We start from the raw sequence: 16776 nt of genomic DNA, 5'->3' as shown, positions 1-16776 counted from the left end.
AACAGAATGACATGATTATCATGATCTAGTTGCACTGACATTACTGCCTACATTAACCCGGCACACTGACATCTTGTACGTTGCATGAAATAAAACTAGGTGGAGATTGGATAGCTCACAAATCTAAGACATGCATGAGCAATAAGATGAACAGCAACTTCTTTATATTCGCCTCAAAACAACGTTCCCATCCTGTAACTCGAGACAAGATGGGGTTAGCTACAGCATGGACAAGGTGATATAACCTGGCAAGATTTTATCTCCAGTTTTCAACCGACACCAATCTCCCGTGAGATAATTCCACCCACCTCATCTTAGGCTACTTCATAATTACATGTACTACTGACGGAAAAAGAGTAATGAAGATCCTTGCATGGCACCTAGATAGGCAATGAATGGCTAGGTACCCCTCATTATGATTGTACCAGATTCTCTTTTCTTCAATTTAAGAGGGCGCAAACATAAATGATTCCATCAGGTGTTACCACCATTTTCTAAACTCTTAATAAATATGAGTTTATGTCCTGCTGAGATACAGGATCAAAAATTTGAAATATCTATACAACTATAAGCCTTCGCATGCCTTGCTCTAGATACGGCTCAAAACTCTTCAAAACAGCAGCTTCGTACGACTACCGCAAATGGAAGAAAGCCTGTAATATATATATTCTGGCACACCTCTCTCATACTCCTCTCAAGGAGGAAAAAAAAAAAACAATTGAGTAATATTTTCATCGAGGATCATATGATGCTGAATTGCTTTTAAAATTGACGTCTGACAATAACTTAGCAGAGATCCTGAGGGCCAAGCAAGAAAAGGAATGAATTAATTGCGGTAGCCAACTCCAAAGTGGAACCTGCTTGCTAATTTATCATTAAATGCATATTCTAGGCGCAGGGGCCCTAGGGGTGAATCCACACAAATGCCGGCCCCAAAGCCACAACCATTCCCAGGTTTTCCCCTTGCTCCAGCAGGATCACCTGATCAAGCAACAACCAGAAGCAAGATGCCATCACGTTATGCCTTACTGAAACACCATGTAGCTATTGTTATGCAAATATTACCTACTCCCGAATGCTACTTCTAGTAGTGCAGTACAATATTCTATATATATATATATACATATAATATCAATCAAAAATATTGTGCATGGTACCCAAATAAAGTTTGTGGATAAATTTGTCGTTATCTTAGCAAAAACACAATTCTTCTACCAAAAAAACAAAGGCAGAAAGAGAAAAGATGGCTAAGACCATAATACAAAGCAAAAGATAAACAATGAAATTCTTTTTTTTTCCCCCCACGGATGATAAAAACCTAAAGCATACATATACGGAGCTTTAGCCATTGCTTGGTTTATGTTGTTTTCTTCACTAGATAGCTGCTTCTAATATTTTATGGACAAGCGTGATAAAAATGAAAGTAGGGGGTAAAATATTTGAATAAAGGATTTACCACGCACTGTAGGGCCTGAACCAAGATCATTTCCATAGTCCGCAAACAGCACACCTTCCAGTGGTCCAAACTATAAAAGAACAAAATAAAATAAACAAGCAGGCGATTATAAAAAAACAAATGGAACAGAAAGAAAAGCAAATATTAAATTGGATGTGCATGCAGATGCATATGTATGCATGCATGTGTGTTTTCACTTTATGACAAGATTCATTTCCAGGGACTGATTCAGAGATTGATCAAACATACCACATCAGAAAGATGTTACCACAACTGACATAATATTGTTTCAAATAAGCAAAAAAGAATGTGTAAGTGTTTGACTTCAAGCAATAAAGTTTTAAGGCTGAAACTGAACTACAATAAGTTAGAACAGAAGGATGAGTTAAATATCCATGTACTAAACTAAATAGCAGGCTTTGAAACATGGAGATAAATATCAGTGCCCAACCTTCCCAAAAAAAAGCAAGTTCAGTTAGATAAAATGGTTTGTCTATCACTTATGAAGATTAAGAAAAATTGAATGTTTACATAAGGCCCAATAAATAGATTTGAAAATCATTTGACTAGCCTTTGTGTTCTCATTAACAGATTAGAAAGTGCTATAGTAACGACTTGAATTAAGTGGACACAAAGGTCAAAGCTTACCATGTGAAAAGAGATTTCTCCACTACAAATCGCATATGAGCGACCAGAACCCACAGCACCTTCTTCATAACCCCTGACACTGTTTGTCCCACCAATAGCAAATGCTTCATGAGGTGGAAAATTTCCAATGACATGGCCTCCGGAGACACTACAGCATTAAAAGGCTGATGAGTGCAACAAAAATGGTCACTGAAGTGCTGGCAGAAGAAATATAGCTAAGCCTACCATGGACCAGTCTCATCAATACTCATTTCTCTTTCATAAAATAGAGTGATGGCCAATCTCCTTCTCATTTTAGAAAAAAAAAACACAGGGTGGGGGGGGGTGGGTTTGTTTTAAAGTCGACACAAAGACTGAAAAAGTCAAAGAATATTAAAGGTTCAGTTTGTCCAAGGGTATGATGCAAAGAATATTATTTTAGCTAACAAACCACAAAAATTGCCAAAATGGTATCAATGAAGATCCTTTGTCATCAAAAGATCAAAGGCATAGGATGCCATACCTTAAAAGTAGTCGAGCAGGCCCAATTTTATATCCTTGCCTAGCACGAGCACTCAATCGATTGAAACATAACCACTCAGGTAGAACAGGGAGTCCTTGTTCCATGTTGAATACAAACTGCAAGTGAGGTGGTTATGAAAGGCCAAATAAGACAAGGACAAACAAAACATCAAATTTATGATTGTTTATCCAGACAAATGGAAAAGATGAAAGAACTAACTGTTGAGGAGCTATGATCACCAGAATCTGTGTAGACACTTTCTAACTTTGCAATTAGCATGTCATCACAAGCATTGCCACTGCAATAGACAAGTAGAAAAATCAAATTCTACACAGGCAGAAAATGAGATAAATAAAATAAAACAAGATGATGAGGCGACGTAATTAAGCAATCCATATCAATGTTCAGATATCCAGAAAGAGGAAAATAAAGCCCTAAGTACCTTGCAGTTAATGGACTGTTGTAGATATCTCTGACTACAGAATTGCCTTTATCATCACGAGCACCAGCATGCTAAGAACAGTATGGGTTATTACAAGCAAACGTGGAGTAAGACGAAAATAGACAAGATAGCATACAATGAAGCAAGGACCAATGAAAGAAAATAACTGAAAATTTATAAGATTTTCCCACAAAAAAAAAAAAGTTAAGCTTATTTGTTTGCATGGTGACACCAAATTGTTAGGACAAGGCTTGATCGTTATAATTATGTTTATATTTGCTTCCAACGGTCCACATTAAAAGCCATGATATTACTTTAGAGATGTGAAATAAGGGTGATTAGAATCAAGAGTATCAATATGGCATGCGAGTCATGACAAGGGTTAAATGGATTGAACCACAAATTTATTTACACAATCCCTCTCAAATTAATTATAGAGATGTTTAAAAAACATCATGCAAAAAATTGATTATAGCTTTTCTTATTTTCATAATTCATGTCTCGAAATAACATAGATAAATGAGAGTAGATCCCAGGAATGGAATCTAGATTATAGATTGCATGAGCTAGCCAGTCAATCCAGCCAGTTTTCTTGCTTGGATTGCCCTGCTTGGCTCTAGCTCGGCTCCATATCAATCACTGAATTCAATTTCCATTATCATGCTTGCATGAGATTTTTTTGTTTTTGACAAGTAATTTTTTACTAGGAGTAAAAAAAATACTATGATATTTCTGTTGCTTTATATATTTATTTCTCTGCAATTTAGCAATTCCAAAGTTCCTTACTGATACAATCAGAGCTACTAGATCCTTTACATAAAAATAAGAAATTGTCTGTGCAACAGTTGTGTTAACGATTAGATGCATTAAAAGTATAATTTGTTTAAAGTTGGAGAACATGCAGAGCAATATCTGCACATGATCACCATCAAACATCATTATCATTTACTCTACCTGTCAAGGAAGAAAATTTAGTTAGTTGATAAGTACAAGCATGTCTCTTTAACTGCAATCTCTAATCACTAGATGATATTGGTATCACCAGTTTTCATAGGCAGATAAAATGTGCCAAACAATACTGTAGAATATTGGAAAATGTTAACATAGCAACACAGTTACATGCCAGAGAGGCTGTGGACACACAGCAAACATGGAAGTAAATCATATGCAATAAGTGTTAACATCAATTACAGGAAAAATGGGAGAAATGTAATAGTTTTTTCAGAAACATGAGCAGATGCAACTGTGAACTCAATGTCATAAGATGAAAAGTCAACACCAAGAAATAATTCAAAATGTTTCAAAGAAAGTACCTGAAACATAAGCCCAAGTGTTCCACTCCACTTGGGCCTGAAAGGTCGACTGTATTCAATCCCAGCAGTAACTCGTGCAATTGTTAGGCCACCATGATCAGATTGGGCATTCCCATGAACAAGTGCTCCTGAAGTACTGGAGTTCTGGTATAAAAAGTTTCACTCAGATTAGTAATTATAAAGCATGTGTATGTCTATATATATAGAACATATAAAGAGTACCTGAATCATGATTGTTCTGGATGTCCTCTTATCGTCTCCTTCAATCCATGGGTCAATATAATTTATGCGAAATATTGAGTCGATTTGCCCCCTTTCTAATGAAAGGTTGAGTTTTTGGTTCCTACCAAAAACATTCCTATGCACATAGGCGAAGCTGCAATGGAAATCACATGTGAGCAGAACAGCAGAACACAAACTTCTTGTAATTCAACTAAATCCTGAATGTTACATCCTGGACATAGAAGAAAAATTATTTCACAATGTGTTAAATTACATTATATAAGTTCTTTAAATTGCTAACTGCTACTGCATATTTAAATGCAGCTGTTTTAGATAATATAGTACTTTGTCTAAATCTGAGAAAAGGGACATGACTTGAAGTAGAGAAATACAAAATATATTACCATCCCTCCAAATTGATTAGTGCATCACGGGCAAAATAAATGCAACCTTAACACAACCCTCTTAGACAATATGTAGTTTATTATCAGATGGAAGAGCCCACTGAATTCTCTTAAACATATGCAACAACCTTATCTCAAGCATGCTAGAAACAAGCCTAACCAAAGTATTAAACATTTAAGAAAGAATAAAGCACCATATTTATTCGACACTGGTATGGTCTTTTCTGAAGCTACGATACAATGTTACTAGTTATAGTGTCTATAGCAGATCCATTATATTTAACTGCTTGACCAAAGTTCAATATTGTGCAAAAGCGATTCAATCAACTGGCTATCTGCTACAAAAATGTAAAATATATTCAGATTAATGAGGAAACATATACGCATAAGTTATCGGTCACATAAACATCAATTGCCACTCAGATGAAAGGAAGCAAAAATGTGCAGTTGTAAAAGTTAAAATAAATGTCATACAGAAGGTGTTATGGTTATCGTTTCCAACATAACATCCAAGTGCCACTGCAATCTAATGATACACCCATGGCAAGGGTCTTATGGTAGTTAGCAGCAATCTTTGATCAGGCAACATTATCCTGTCCAAGCAACTTTATCCCTCAATTTGATCCTTCAAATCCCATGACAACACACTGGTACCTACAAGCAGCAATGCAGCATGCCTAAAACATGTCATTAATACTACAAGCACTTCGACTACAATGGAGTAGGTCTAGCCATAATAAGCATGCCATATCAAGTCTATCTAGGATTATAAACAATTCAAGATCACGCTAAGAACCTCTTCCAAAGAAACTAATCTTGGAATTCTTAACAAACCCAACATGGAAAATTACGTGCACAGCCACTACCTTAGGTTGACAGATGTGCTGCATCAATCATAGACAAGAAGACACAACCACTAGAAAGCAAAAAATAGATGCCAATATCTACAAACTAGACCATCTTTTCCAAATTTTCAGGCTTAAATATGTATTGCTTAGCTTGATACAGACTTTACGTATCATAAATTAGTCAATCCACTATATGAAGCAAGAAGGAACCAATAATAGACCAATTTAGATCAAGGGCAAGGTGGATATTAAAAATGTACAATATATCATTTTAAGGAACATGAAAGGTGTTTGGAGCTGAAAAGCCTCGTATTTGAAGAGGTCTCCTCTACAGCAGTTGAATGTGCAAATGGGAAGGTATGGTACTACTCCTATGATGCTGGTCAGAGACATGGCTAAATAAGTAGGAATAGGCATTAAAATGTCTTCGGAGAAGGAGACCAGCAGCAAATTGTGCAGGTGAAGAGAGCTGTTGTATGATATGTGGATGTTATGGGACTATAATTTCCATTTTGAACTAATGGAACTAGTAAGGAAAGACATGCAGTCTGCGTACAGGCTGCCGTTCCAGCCTGAAAACCTGGTACCCAACTCACACCTGACCCTGATCCGTTGATGAATGGATTGGATATGGGTTCAAAGTTAGACTTGCTAAAACTTTGGGCCAAGTCTGGGTTTGAGGTTTTTATAGCTGATCCTAACTAATTACCCAAATTACTTATATATGTAATATTAGTCTTGGTGTATAAAATTTTGTTCTATAGCTTTGCTCTATAACTTGATGGGATACAAAAAGTAAAAACGATCACATATTAGAACAAGCTTAGGTGTTTGAACTTGACTAAATTCAGTGTATCTTTTCAAGTTTTAGTCAATCATTATAATATGATTAACTATCAAGTGAATGTTGTTCATGATTTAATTTTTGGAGTATGTAATTGGATGTTTCACTGATAAACTTCTCAAAGCATGGATCATTTTGACTTGATTAATTGTTCAAGTTAAAGTTTTTAGTACAGGATGGAAGCTCAAACTAGTGGTGGCAATTTTTGACACGACACGCGAACCCAACACGAACACGACATGGAAAAATCCGGTTCTGGGTTAAGCTTATGCGGGTTTGGGTCGGAAACAGATCGACACGATTACAACCCACAAAATCCGTGTCATTCGCAAATTGACTCACGAACCCGAAATAGACCCGTGTAACCCGTTTAATATTTTTGTAAATTTATTAAAAAGAAAGGTTATTTCTGTCAAGTCCATAACAATCTAAACCCTAACAACACCTAACCATTCTAATCTAACAAAACAAAGTTTGCTTTAATTTATACATACTGATATTCTTTTGCAATTTAGCTAAACCTCCAAACAAATCAGGTTTATTTAATTTTTTTTAGGATTTTTATGTCAATTTTGTTAATCATGTCATAAACATGTTGTGTTCGTGCCGACCCAATACAACCCGTTTAATAATCGGATTACACGGATGACCCATTGAATAAGTAGTCCGTGTACGAATTATGAATTCCAACCCATTTAATAATCGTGTCATGTTCGTGTTTAGGTTATATGGGTCGTGTCGTAAATAGGTTGACCTATTTACGACCCGCCAACATGAATTGCCACCCCTAACCCAAACCTCATGCCACGATCCAAACCCAATGGAATGGGTGTTAGTATACCCAAACCTGACCCGAAGACCTGATGGATCTAATGATATTTTATTACCCAACCCAATCCTTTAATTGGACAGGTACAGAACAAAACTTGGAAGAAACCCCAGTAGGTCTGGGTTTACTAAAACTCATACTGATCGTTTCTGCACTGAGTCCAAAATAATGCATCAAAAAAAAATGCAATTAAGTTTTTTGTGTTATCTAGATGATGGTAGGCAAGCACGAAAGAAACTTCTGGCTATGTTGTAAAAACAGTTGGAAACAGACTGTCTTCATAATAAAAAATTTTCCAAAAACATGCTTCACTGTTTAGGTTGAAGTATAGGATGTATTGAATTTTGGTTCAACAGGTTGCAAAGGTAATGCAAATTAGCCTAATTAAGGATGTAAGAAATTTTTTTTGATCTATGTCACATGGGCAAGGTTACATTACTATGGCAAAAATTTGGAAACGTGCTTCATTAATGAGCTTTAAAAAAAAATCTTAATCATTACCTTCCGATCAGTCCTGCAAGAGGGCCACTTGTTATCCTACGAATGTCACAACAAGTAATTACTAATACAGGAATGCCAACTATTAACGGAGCAAATACAAATTTTATAATACATTTCTTTGGAACATCACTTACCCACTTGAAATTCCACCACCTGCAGAGAAACCACCATTACGACGCTCAACAAGATTTAACACTAGATCAACCTTGCAGGGATCTGCAAAGGTCCAGAATGTCAAGTGTTAGGGTCCAAAAAAATGCATGGACAGCAAATCATTGACTGCTCAAACTTTGTTTTCAGTAGCAATTGATAAGATGTTAAGATGGCTTGCCATGTGTAAAAATAATTGCAGAAGAGAAAAGATGTATCAACTGCTTGCAAATTTAGGCACAGAATCTGAAGCCTATCAAATTCTTCTGTCATGATAAAATGTGAAGCAGACAATATACTCAAGATCAAGCATCAATGAGAAAGAATTTTCACAAAGCAACATACTACTTAGTAGCTGTGCAAACACTACCAAGCTAAAGAGATAAAAGACCCAAGTATCCATAGAATGACATCTTTCATTCTTCTACCACGGAGACTAATCTTTGTCCTTCTTCAATACAGAGGAATGGCACTGACCCTTGAACACGTGGGACACAAGTTTAACCCAATTTTCCTATCAATAGAATAATTTCCACTAGAGCAGGCAAGTTTTTCAGCTTTAAAGCTTGCAACTCCACGGAACCACTTGATTACTTCAAAGAAACAATAGCCTACTTTGCAACAATTCACTAGGATAGTGTTTGGATACCCTTTTCTTATTCCTGGAATAGGAATACGAATTCCCAAAGAATAGCTATTCACCCTTGTTATTCCAAATTTCTGTTTGGTTGGAAATCTGCTATTCCACCGGGAATAAGGTGCAACTAATGCAGTGTTATTCTATATGCCTAGAATAAGATGCAATTAATGCTCATTAAAAATCTAAAATAAGCTATTCCATGGTCCACCATGGAATAGCTAAACCAGGATAGATGGGAATAAGGGAGGGTTGACCGAAATTGCTAAATCAGGGTGGCCCACCACGCCTTTTTCACCTATTTGGGGAAATAAGGTGGAATAAGCCCTTATTCCACCCAGAATTGGGGCATCCAAACACTACCCTAAGGAAAATAGGGGTTGCAAAAATTGTCTTCATTTGGTATTGCACCTGGTACAGAATGCTGCTTCAGCTCTCCTTGTGTGCTGCGGCTTCATTTTTCACAGCCTACTGCTACAGAGCATTTAGATTTTGTAAATGCTATGGATGTATTGTGCTCTCAGTTATTCAAACTTCAGAAGAAAGTTACTTCATGCATTCAAATATATCCTGGCTCTATGCTTCAGCTTCCGCTCCTTGCTCCTCGATGCCAGGACCAATCTTAACTTTTCAAATTAAGAAAGTTCATGCTCTGAATGGTAATTTTGATGAGATTTGCATGCTTGAAGCAGTCAGTCTTTTATTTAGTTCTTTGATATGGTCAAGTCAACTTGTGCATATTAATAGGTTGATATCACTCAAACAGCATTTTACACTTCATGCATTAAACAAAATAAGAAATCTGTGATGAATTTTTCAAGCTGGAAATCAATATGCTTAAGTTTACATCCATTGCAATTGTTACACAATACAAACGGACAAAAATAGATAACTAAACTTGTGATTAGCAAAGTCTGATGATGACATATCCATGTGAATATCTGGAAAAGGAGAAAATGACAAGTAATAAAGATAATTCACCTCCAGTAGGCTGAGGAATAATTGTAACATCTTCCATAATTCCCATTGTTAATATTGTCTCAACATCTCGTTTTGCTTGTAGTCTATTGTATACCTAATGCAGAAAGTATTGAAGAGATGAAAACCTTGATAAGCCAGAATGGATAAGAACACAACTCTATATTCCAATATAAGATATAGTAAGTCTTCCAACCAGAGAATGTGAGACATAAGCACATGAAACACAAGATAAGTATGTATTTCTGTATAAAATATAGTTTCTCTCATGACAAGAGCATACAAGGGACAAGCACAGGGTTTGCATTTTTCATGCTAATTAATGTTGATATCATGTAAAATTGTCTATGCAACAACCTAGAAAAAAGAAACATGAGCCAATATTAATATCATTATGACCAATTTTTTTCATAAAAGAGACACTTCTTTTTTTCCGAAAATGGCATAAGTTGCCATATCCAGATATAAATGCACTAAGCTACCGATAATTTACTTAAAATACCTAAACAGTTGTTCGTATTTCTTTCAAGGTTTCTATCTTTCAAAGTTGGTTGTAGCTTATGATCTGTGCCTTGGAGATAAGTGATTCTTCAACAGTACATAACCTTCAAACTTTCTTATACAAGAACAAAAATTTAAACAAAGCACCCACAATAACAATCATTATAACCATCAATCCTTATCCTAGCTAAATAAAAAGACAAGCTTATTTGAGATACAACATGGTAAAGAAAAGCAATCTCATCTGGGGATTAAATGCATTATAGTAGTACAGGTTAACAGCCACATAAAATGTAGGACCGTGCTTTGACCTGTCCCTTTTTTGTTGCCAGTTGTTGAAATATAGTCTCTGGCCTTGTCTTCCCTGTAGTTGGTTCACCACTGAATACATCAACAGACAATTATTATCAGAAAACATCAAGTACAAATGGTTCTAATATGCTGTTTGTGATTCCAAATGCAATAGCAGATATTGTTCTCACGTCCTTCTATCAAGAAACTGAATGGCGGAATTATTGACCTCGGCTTCGGAGGCTTGTAACCTAAGGATTCCTCCAGAAAGAATCTCAGCATATGAAACCTGAGACAACAATCCCAAAAAAAACAGGACCGATGACAGATTAATTACATCTCCAAAACAAGGCTTAAGAAGTGAACTTACAAGGGAAAAAATGACTGCAAAATAGCTACAAAAGTAAGTAAGTGCAGGACCAACCAAACCAGATAGCCCACGTTCATAGTACCAGCCATTGATGGATTTAATCACTTGATCCAGATGCTGTATATTGATTATTTTTCCTGCATAACTTGACACCAAAAACTTAACTAAATGCCCAACTTACAATAGCATCAAATGAAGATTGTCAAAGCTAAAGAGTTGAAAGAAAATATATGTTCTCCTCTTTATCATAAGAAAAGAAGGGAACATATACTTCCACTTTTTCATCTAAGATAACTGAGTGTTAACCCCCTATCATCTTCATCATGGTCAGGGAGCAACACTACCATGACCATAAGGCCAATAAAGAATTAAAGCAGGTTGGGGATTTATTCAAAAACATCTAGATGGAAATTGTGGGAAAGGATTTGACCAATTAGATGACGATAGAATCACAGCCTTTAAACGGCCGAAGTTAGTGAAGCTGGCTGTTAATAGCTGTGGTAATGTTTTGTAATTATAGTTTTAATTTACATGCTTCTATGGCCACAATTGCCTCAGTCTTATTTTTCCTGCTTTCTGAAAGTAGCAAACTTTAAAGAAAATAGATAGGAATAGATCAAGAACTTACCATACGCATCGCGAAATGCATCCTCCAAAAATTTTACAGGAAGAACGTTTGCACCCTCACAAACCAATCCTTGGAACTCCTGATTCGGTTCCACCTAGTACAACATCAAACAAAATCACAAACTCGTGTCATGGAAAAACAAATTGATCATAAAATTTGCCTTTACAAACCTGCAAGGTCGTACCCACAAGTCATTTAGTTCTATGATTTATGATAAAGAGATTGCTTGGAGACCAAACCGAGCCGTCTTTAGTAGTAAAAATAAAAATAGCCCTAAATTCTAAACTTCATAATGTCATTGGTCATGAGTGCTGTCTATTTCAACATCTCATTTGATACCATTGTTATATAGTTAAACCCGTGAGTACGTTAAGACTGCAGAATGATACAATCAGAACTCATCAGAACCGTTGAATACCAAAAAGAAAGGTGGCTGATATGATTCTAGTGTGTCATGAATTTAAGCCGTCCACACTATGTATGTCAAATTACTCCTTTCTTGTGCCTAACCTTGACATTATTTCGGAAATTATAATTAACAAATGGTCAAGAAACGAGCATTGCCAGCATCCAAAATCTTCACCTTTCCCATCTCCAGTCCTCATTGATATTTTACGAACAATGCAAGAAAAGAAGACTGCAAGCTTTAACGCATTAGCAACCAAAATAACACAAAAGTCCTCTCTTTTCCCAATCTACTCCTCCATTAAATCTTATAGAGCCAATTTTTCAATATCTTGAATCCAACCCGAGATGGAAACAATCAAAGGAAGCACCTTTACCTGAAAGACCAGCCGGATCCCATCCCGGGTGTCGACGGCAACAGGTATACACGAGCAAAAGTACCCGCTCTCGATGATCCGGTGCACGTCCTCCTGCACCTCCCGCACCGTGAGCGCCGAGTTGGGCCGGCACGACTTCAGGGCGGCGGCCACGGCCGCCTCCAAGTCCACCCGCTCCAGCGCCTCCCCATCCTTGTTCCGGATCAGCACCTCGCTTATCAGGACCCGCTCCTCGTCCTCCTTCCCGTGCCGCCGATGGTTCGTCTCCGCCTCCTGCCGCACCACAGCAAGGGAGGACGAGCAGAGAAAGCGAGGCCTCCACTGTCTCGGAAGCGATGCCAAGAAGCCCTGGATCGCCTCTCTAGCTCGGTCGAGATGGAAGGAAAGGTTGTGGCGAGCGAAGGGGAGCGTTGATAAGAGGGGAACGGGGTGGGCGAGGGAGGAGCGGGGGATTTTAATGGCGGAAGAGACGAATCGGACGTCTTCGTTTCTCGACATGGGAGCGGAGAAGAGGGAAGGAGAGGGAGGGAGACGAGGAGAGAAGGACCCTAGGGTTCGAGGGTTTCCGCCATTTGCGAAAAGGTCAAAGCTTCAGAATCGGGCTTTCCAGGCTCGCAGCGAGCCAGTGTCGCGAACCGGTTCCAACCCGGCCAGGGTCGGCCCTGTCGGAACGCAAAAGGATTCGGAACGCGGTTGATTCTTTTTTTCCTTTTTTCTTTTTAATTTTTGTGTATGTGTGCGTGTGTGTGTGCGCGTGCGTGCGTGCGTGCGTGTTGGGGTTGATGGTGTTTAATATTTATCATATTATCCTTTGACTACATACATTGATGTATAAAATATTCAACTAAGTGGCACCTGTGATAGTAGAGTTTCTATATGCTCGACTACAAATGATGTAACCCAATTAGCTATATTTTTAGCTTCTCTGTAAATATGTATCATCTCCGATGATCAAAAAATTTATAATCAAATATCGATAATTTTGTAGTAGAAGATGAAAATATACATCTAATAACCAATTCTGCTAATGTAGGTTATGATGGTAGTAATCGAATCGGCTTCATAATATCATGCAATTATAGTTGTTTTACCTTATACTGATGGGCATGATTGGGAAACTATCTCTTTATTTCTTTCAACGTTGAATTAGAGGGATCGGAATTTTGAATTGCTCTTTCTTATATGCACTTAGAAATTAATATGTGGGTCTTTAATAAGAAGTTAAGCATTAAATACTGAGTGAGATGTCATTTTATATATGGACAAGAGTGAGGGTGGATGACTGCAGATTTGATGCTAGCATAAAAATATTTCATCGTACATCTAGGAAATCACATTATATTTCATGAAGTTGATGGAGTTTTTAATATGTTATTATTGTTTCTCCTATTCCTATCTTATTCGGTTCTTATGAATATATGAACTTTTTCTCATCCATGTCTTATCACTTGCCCCCTTCATGTATTGTTCGCTTCCAATGTAATCTTTACTATAGTTGCTATACTTCTAGCTCCCTCTCATATTGTCATGGTTGCTTGCTCTCATCTCTCTCTCCTAGATCTTTTCTACCATGCTTTTCTTTCATGATGTCTTTATGGAGATATTTGGTTGAGAAAAATTAGGATCTAGAAACGGAATGAGAATGAGGTGACTCTCATTCCAATCATTTGGTTAGAAGGAGTTCCATTTTAATTTCAATTTTTTGAATGAAATAGAAATGGTCCAATCTATTTAAAACTCAATCTATACTCTCTCTAAAGCATTCAATTTTTTATTTTAATTCTGATTCTGATTTCGATCATGAACCAAATGTTTCCAAGAACTCGGCCATTCTAATTTCAATTCTAATCCATTCCGATTCTCATTCCGATTGCAAACCAAACTTCCCACTCTTTTTTTTTCACCTTAGCTCCAACCATTGTAGTTGTCTAATCAATCTTCTATTGTCCATCTGATCCTCCTTATTCGCCTTAAAGCATATAAAAGAGGTCAGTTTAATAAAATTATTAATTTGCCAGCATCCAAATAAATGATATGGAACAAAAGTTGATAATACATGTAACACAATAAAAAAACCAACTTAAAAAGAAACCTTTCTTTTATCTTTTTAAATTTTATCATAAAATATAATTTTTATTAATTAATAAGTACAATTGCATGTCTGATGTATTTCCTAGTTTTTATTGCAAAAAATATATAAAAAAAGGCCATACCTTTATCCTTTTATTTGAGGCTACTAGTAAATCAAAAATTCACATTAGGTTAAAAAAATATCTAAAAAATTATATCTTACAAACATGATGTAAACTGGTGTTACAGGGATAATGTGAATGTTCCCCTCTTAAGCATCAATTGCTTATTTCCAAGACATTTCTTTGCTCATGCTTTTCAAGATGGACTTCAAAAATAGTCATTTCTTTAACAATCTTCTTAAAAATTAAAGTATTAAAAAAGTACTTATCATACAAGTGGATAAGTAAAGGTGTTTTCTTGGATGATAGATCCTAAACAATTTGGTAGCAAATTTAACTATAAATACAGAGAGAGACTTGCATTCTTTCTCTCTGAGCAAAACTTAATCAGTTGCCACTCTATTCATCTGTGCTCACCCAATTCTCAAGAGAACCTCAATTCTATATAAAATTATATATATATTTATATGGTTATAGTCGCACAAGCAGGTGCATGCAAATAATCATCCCTCAATTCTCAAGAGAACCTCCCTTCTATATAAAATTATATATATATTTATATGGTTATAGTCGCACAAGCAGGTGCATGCATGCATGCATACATATCTGAGAGAGAGAGAGATAATTTAAATACTTTTTAGATATGATTAAAAAACTAGATTTTGTTGTCCAATAATAATATGTATGTTTGGTGAGTATGGATGATAGTGATATCAAACCAATATTCAGAATATTTTGAGGCATAATAAGATGCCAATGATTTTATGAGATTCCTTGAAAAGATTAGTAGGTCAAGAAATTTATTAAGATCTTTTAAACGGTGTGAGATCATTAAGAAATTTTGAAATGATTTTGACAAAAATAAGAAGAGAATTATAGAAAAGGAGAAAGTTCGAAGAGAGCTAAGATCCAGAAAAAGTAGAAAATAAAACATTAGTCAAATGACTTGTATAATCTACTTTATGAATAGAGTAGACTTTGCATCCAAAATTTAAAGGACTTTAATTCTATATTACTTGCATAAAGGATTTTACACAACTATTGCCTTGGTATCATTACCGGGAAAGTCACTAAATTTGGGATGAGATACTATATGCATGGCATTATGCTACTTTATGATCATATGAAATTAAAAATGGAGGGAAAAAAAAAAGGCTAAAAAAGAAGGAGAGCATAGTTTGGTTAGAAGGAGATAGCAATATTATACGATGGTATTGATAGATAACTACTCTTAAAAAGAGAATTACAAAAATAGAAAAAAATGATAAAGGGTTAAGTTCGAGAATTAAGGACCTATGGAATCAATTTATCCTCCAACATCTTATCATTTTATGAAGCAAATAGTATATAAGGTAGATACAAGGCCTCAATTCAAGCATAGACCGGTCGAAATATAAGTACTAACTAAGCTAAACTAATTTGCTTGCCAGCTCAATCAACAACAATTAAGACACAACTTAAAATGAAATCCTTGGCCCTTGATGTTCTTATGTTTCTTTGCTTCAATCATGGACTCAAACTTGGGGAGAGAAAACAAGTGAGGAAATAGAGGATAGAAAGAAAAAAAGAATGAGGGAGACTTGATCCAAATGCATTGCTATATATCTTACCATCAACTTAAAAATCATGATAATGACCTTCAAATACTTAAATATTAATTATATTTTTATTAAAAATAATAGATAGTAAAAAAATAAAAAGGTGTTACGGTATTATGTTAATTTCATACCAGATCAGTATGGCAACTAGTGTTGGGATCGAAACTTTCACTGAATTCAAAAAAAGAGAAAAAAAATAGAATTGTATATATAAGAAAAAAATGATTTGTTATTAAAAAATCTAATAATTGCATTGGACTATCTCTATTTTTCTTTATGCCTTCACTAGCACTCAACCTCTGTGTTACACTTAACTAGCCATATTCATCTTTTCTTTTTTAAAGTAGGATAGATCGTCCTTACTCTATTCATGTAATTATTATCTTAAGGGATACTTATACACCAGTTTCTTTAAAAAAATAAATTTTATATTATAAAATATTTAATTATTAATTTTGAAAGAAAAATTAAATTTATTTTCTCCGACTGATGCATGTTTAATGATTCTTAATATATTACCATAATTTTAAATACAAGATTAGTTGTGTTTTAGATAAACACATATCTAATATTCAAAATATACTTCTTAATATATTACCTTAAGTTTAAATACAAGATTGATTGTATTTTAGTTAAATAC

General features: G+C 35.6%; 1 protein-coding gene across 1 annotated transcript; it reads right to left on the bottom strand.

Annotated features, from left to right (window-relative positions):
- Positions 1-466: 466 nt before the first annotated feature.
- LOC105050509 (outer envelope protein 80, chloroplastic) lies at positions 467-13007 on the bottom strand. Its single transcript, XM_010930562.4, has 16 exons — positions 12347-13007; positions 11565-11658; positions 10991-11073; positions 10758-10855; positions 10587-10656; positions 9778-9871; positions 8144-8225; positions 8010-8045; positions 4584-4737; positions 4362-4505; positions 3049-3119; positions 2826-2904; positions 2607-2722; positions 2105-2252; positions 1457-1526; positions 467-981 (listed from the first exon to the last, which is right to left on the bottom strand). The coding sequence occupies exons 1-16, from the start codon at positions 12842-12844 to the stop codon at positions 827-829; spliced, it is 1992 nt and encodes a 663-aa protein (XP_010928864.1). The 5' UTR covers positions 12845-13007; the 3' UTR covers positions 467-826.
- Positions 13008-16776: the final 3769 nt, after the last annotated feature.

Source organism: Elaeis guineensis, chromosome 8 (assembly GCF_000442705.2).
Source record: "Elaeis guineensis isolate ETL-2024a chromosome 8, EG11, whole genome shotgun sequence".
Taxonomy (NCBI): domain Eukaryota; kingdom Viridiplantae; phylum Streptophyta; class Magnoliopsida; order Arecales; family Arecaceae; genus Elaeis; species Elaeis guineensis.
The sequence above is the reverse complement of the archived record's forward strand: the minus strand, read 5'-3'. Positions and strand labels throughout refer to the sequence as shown.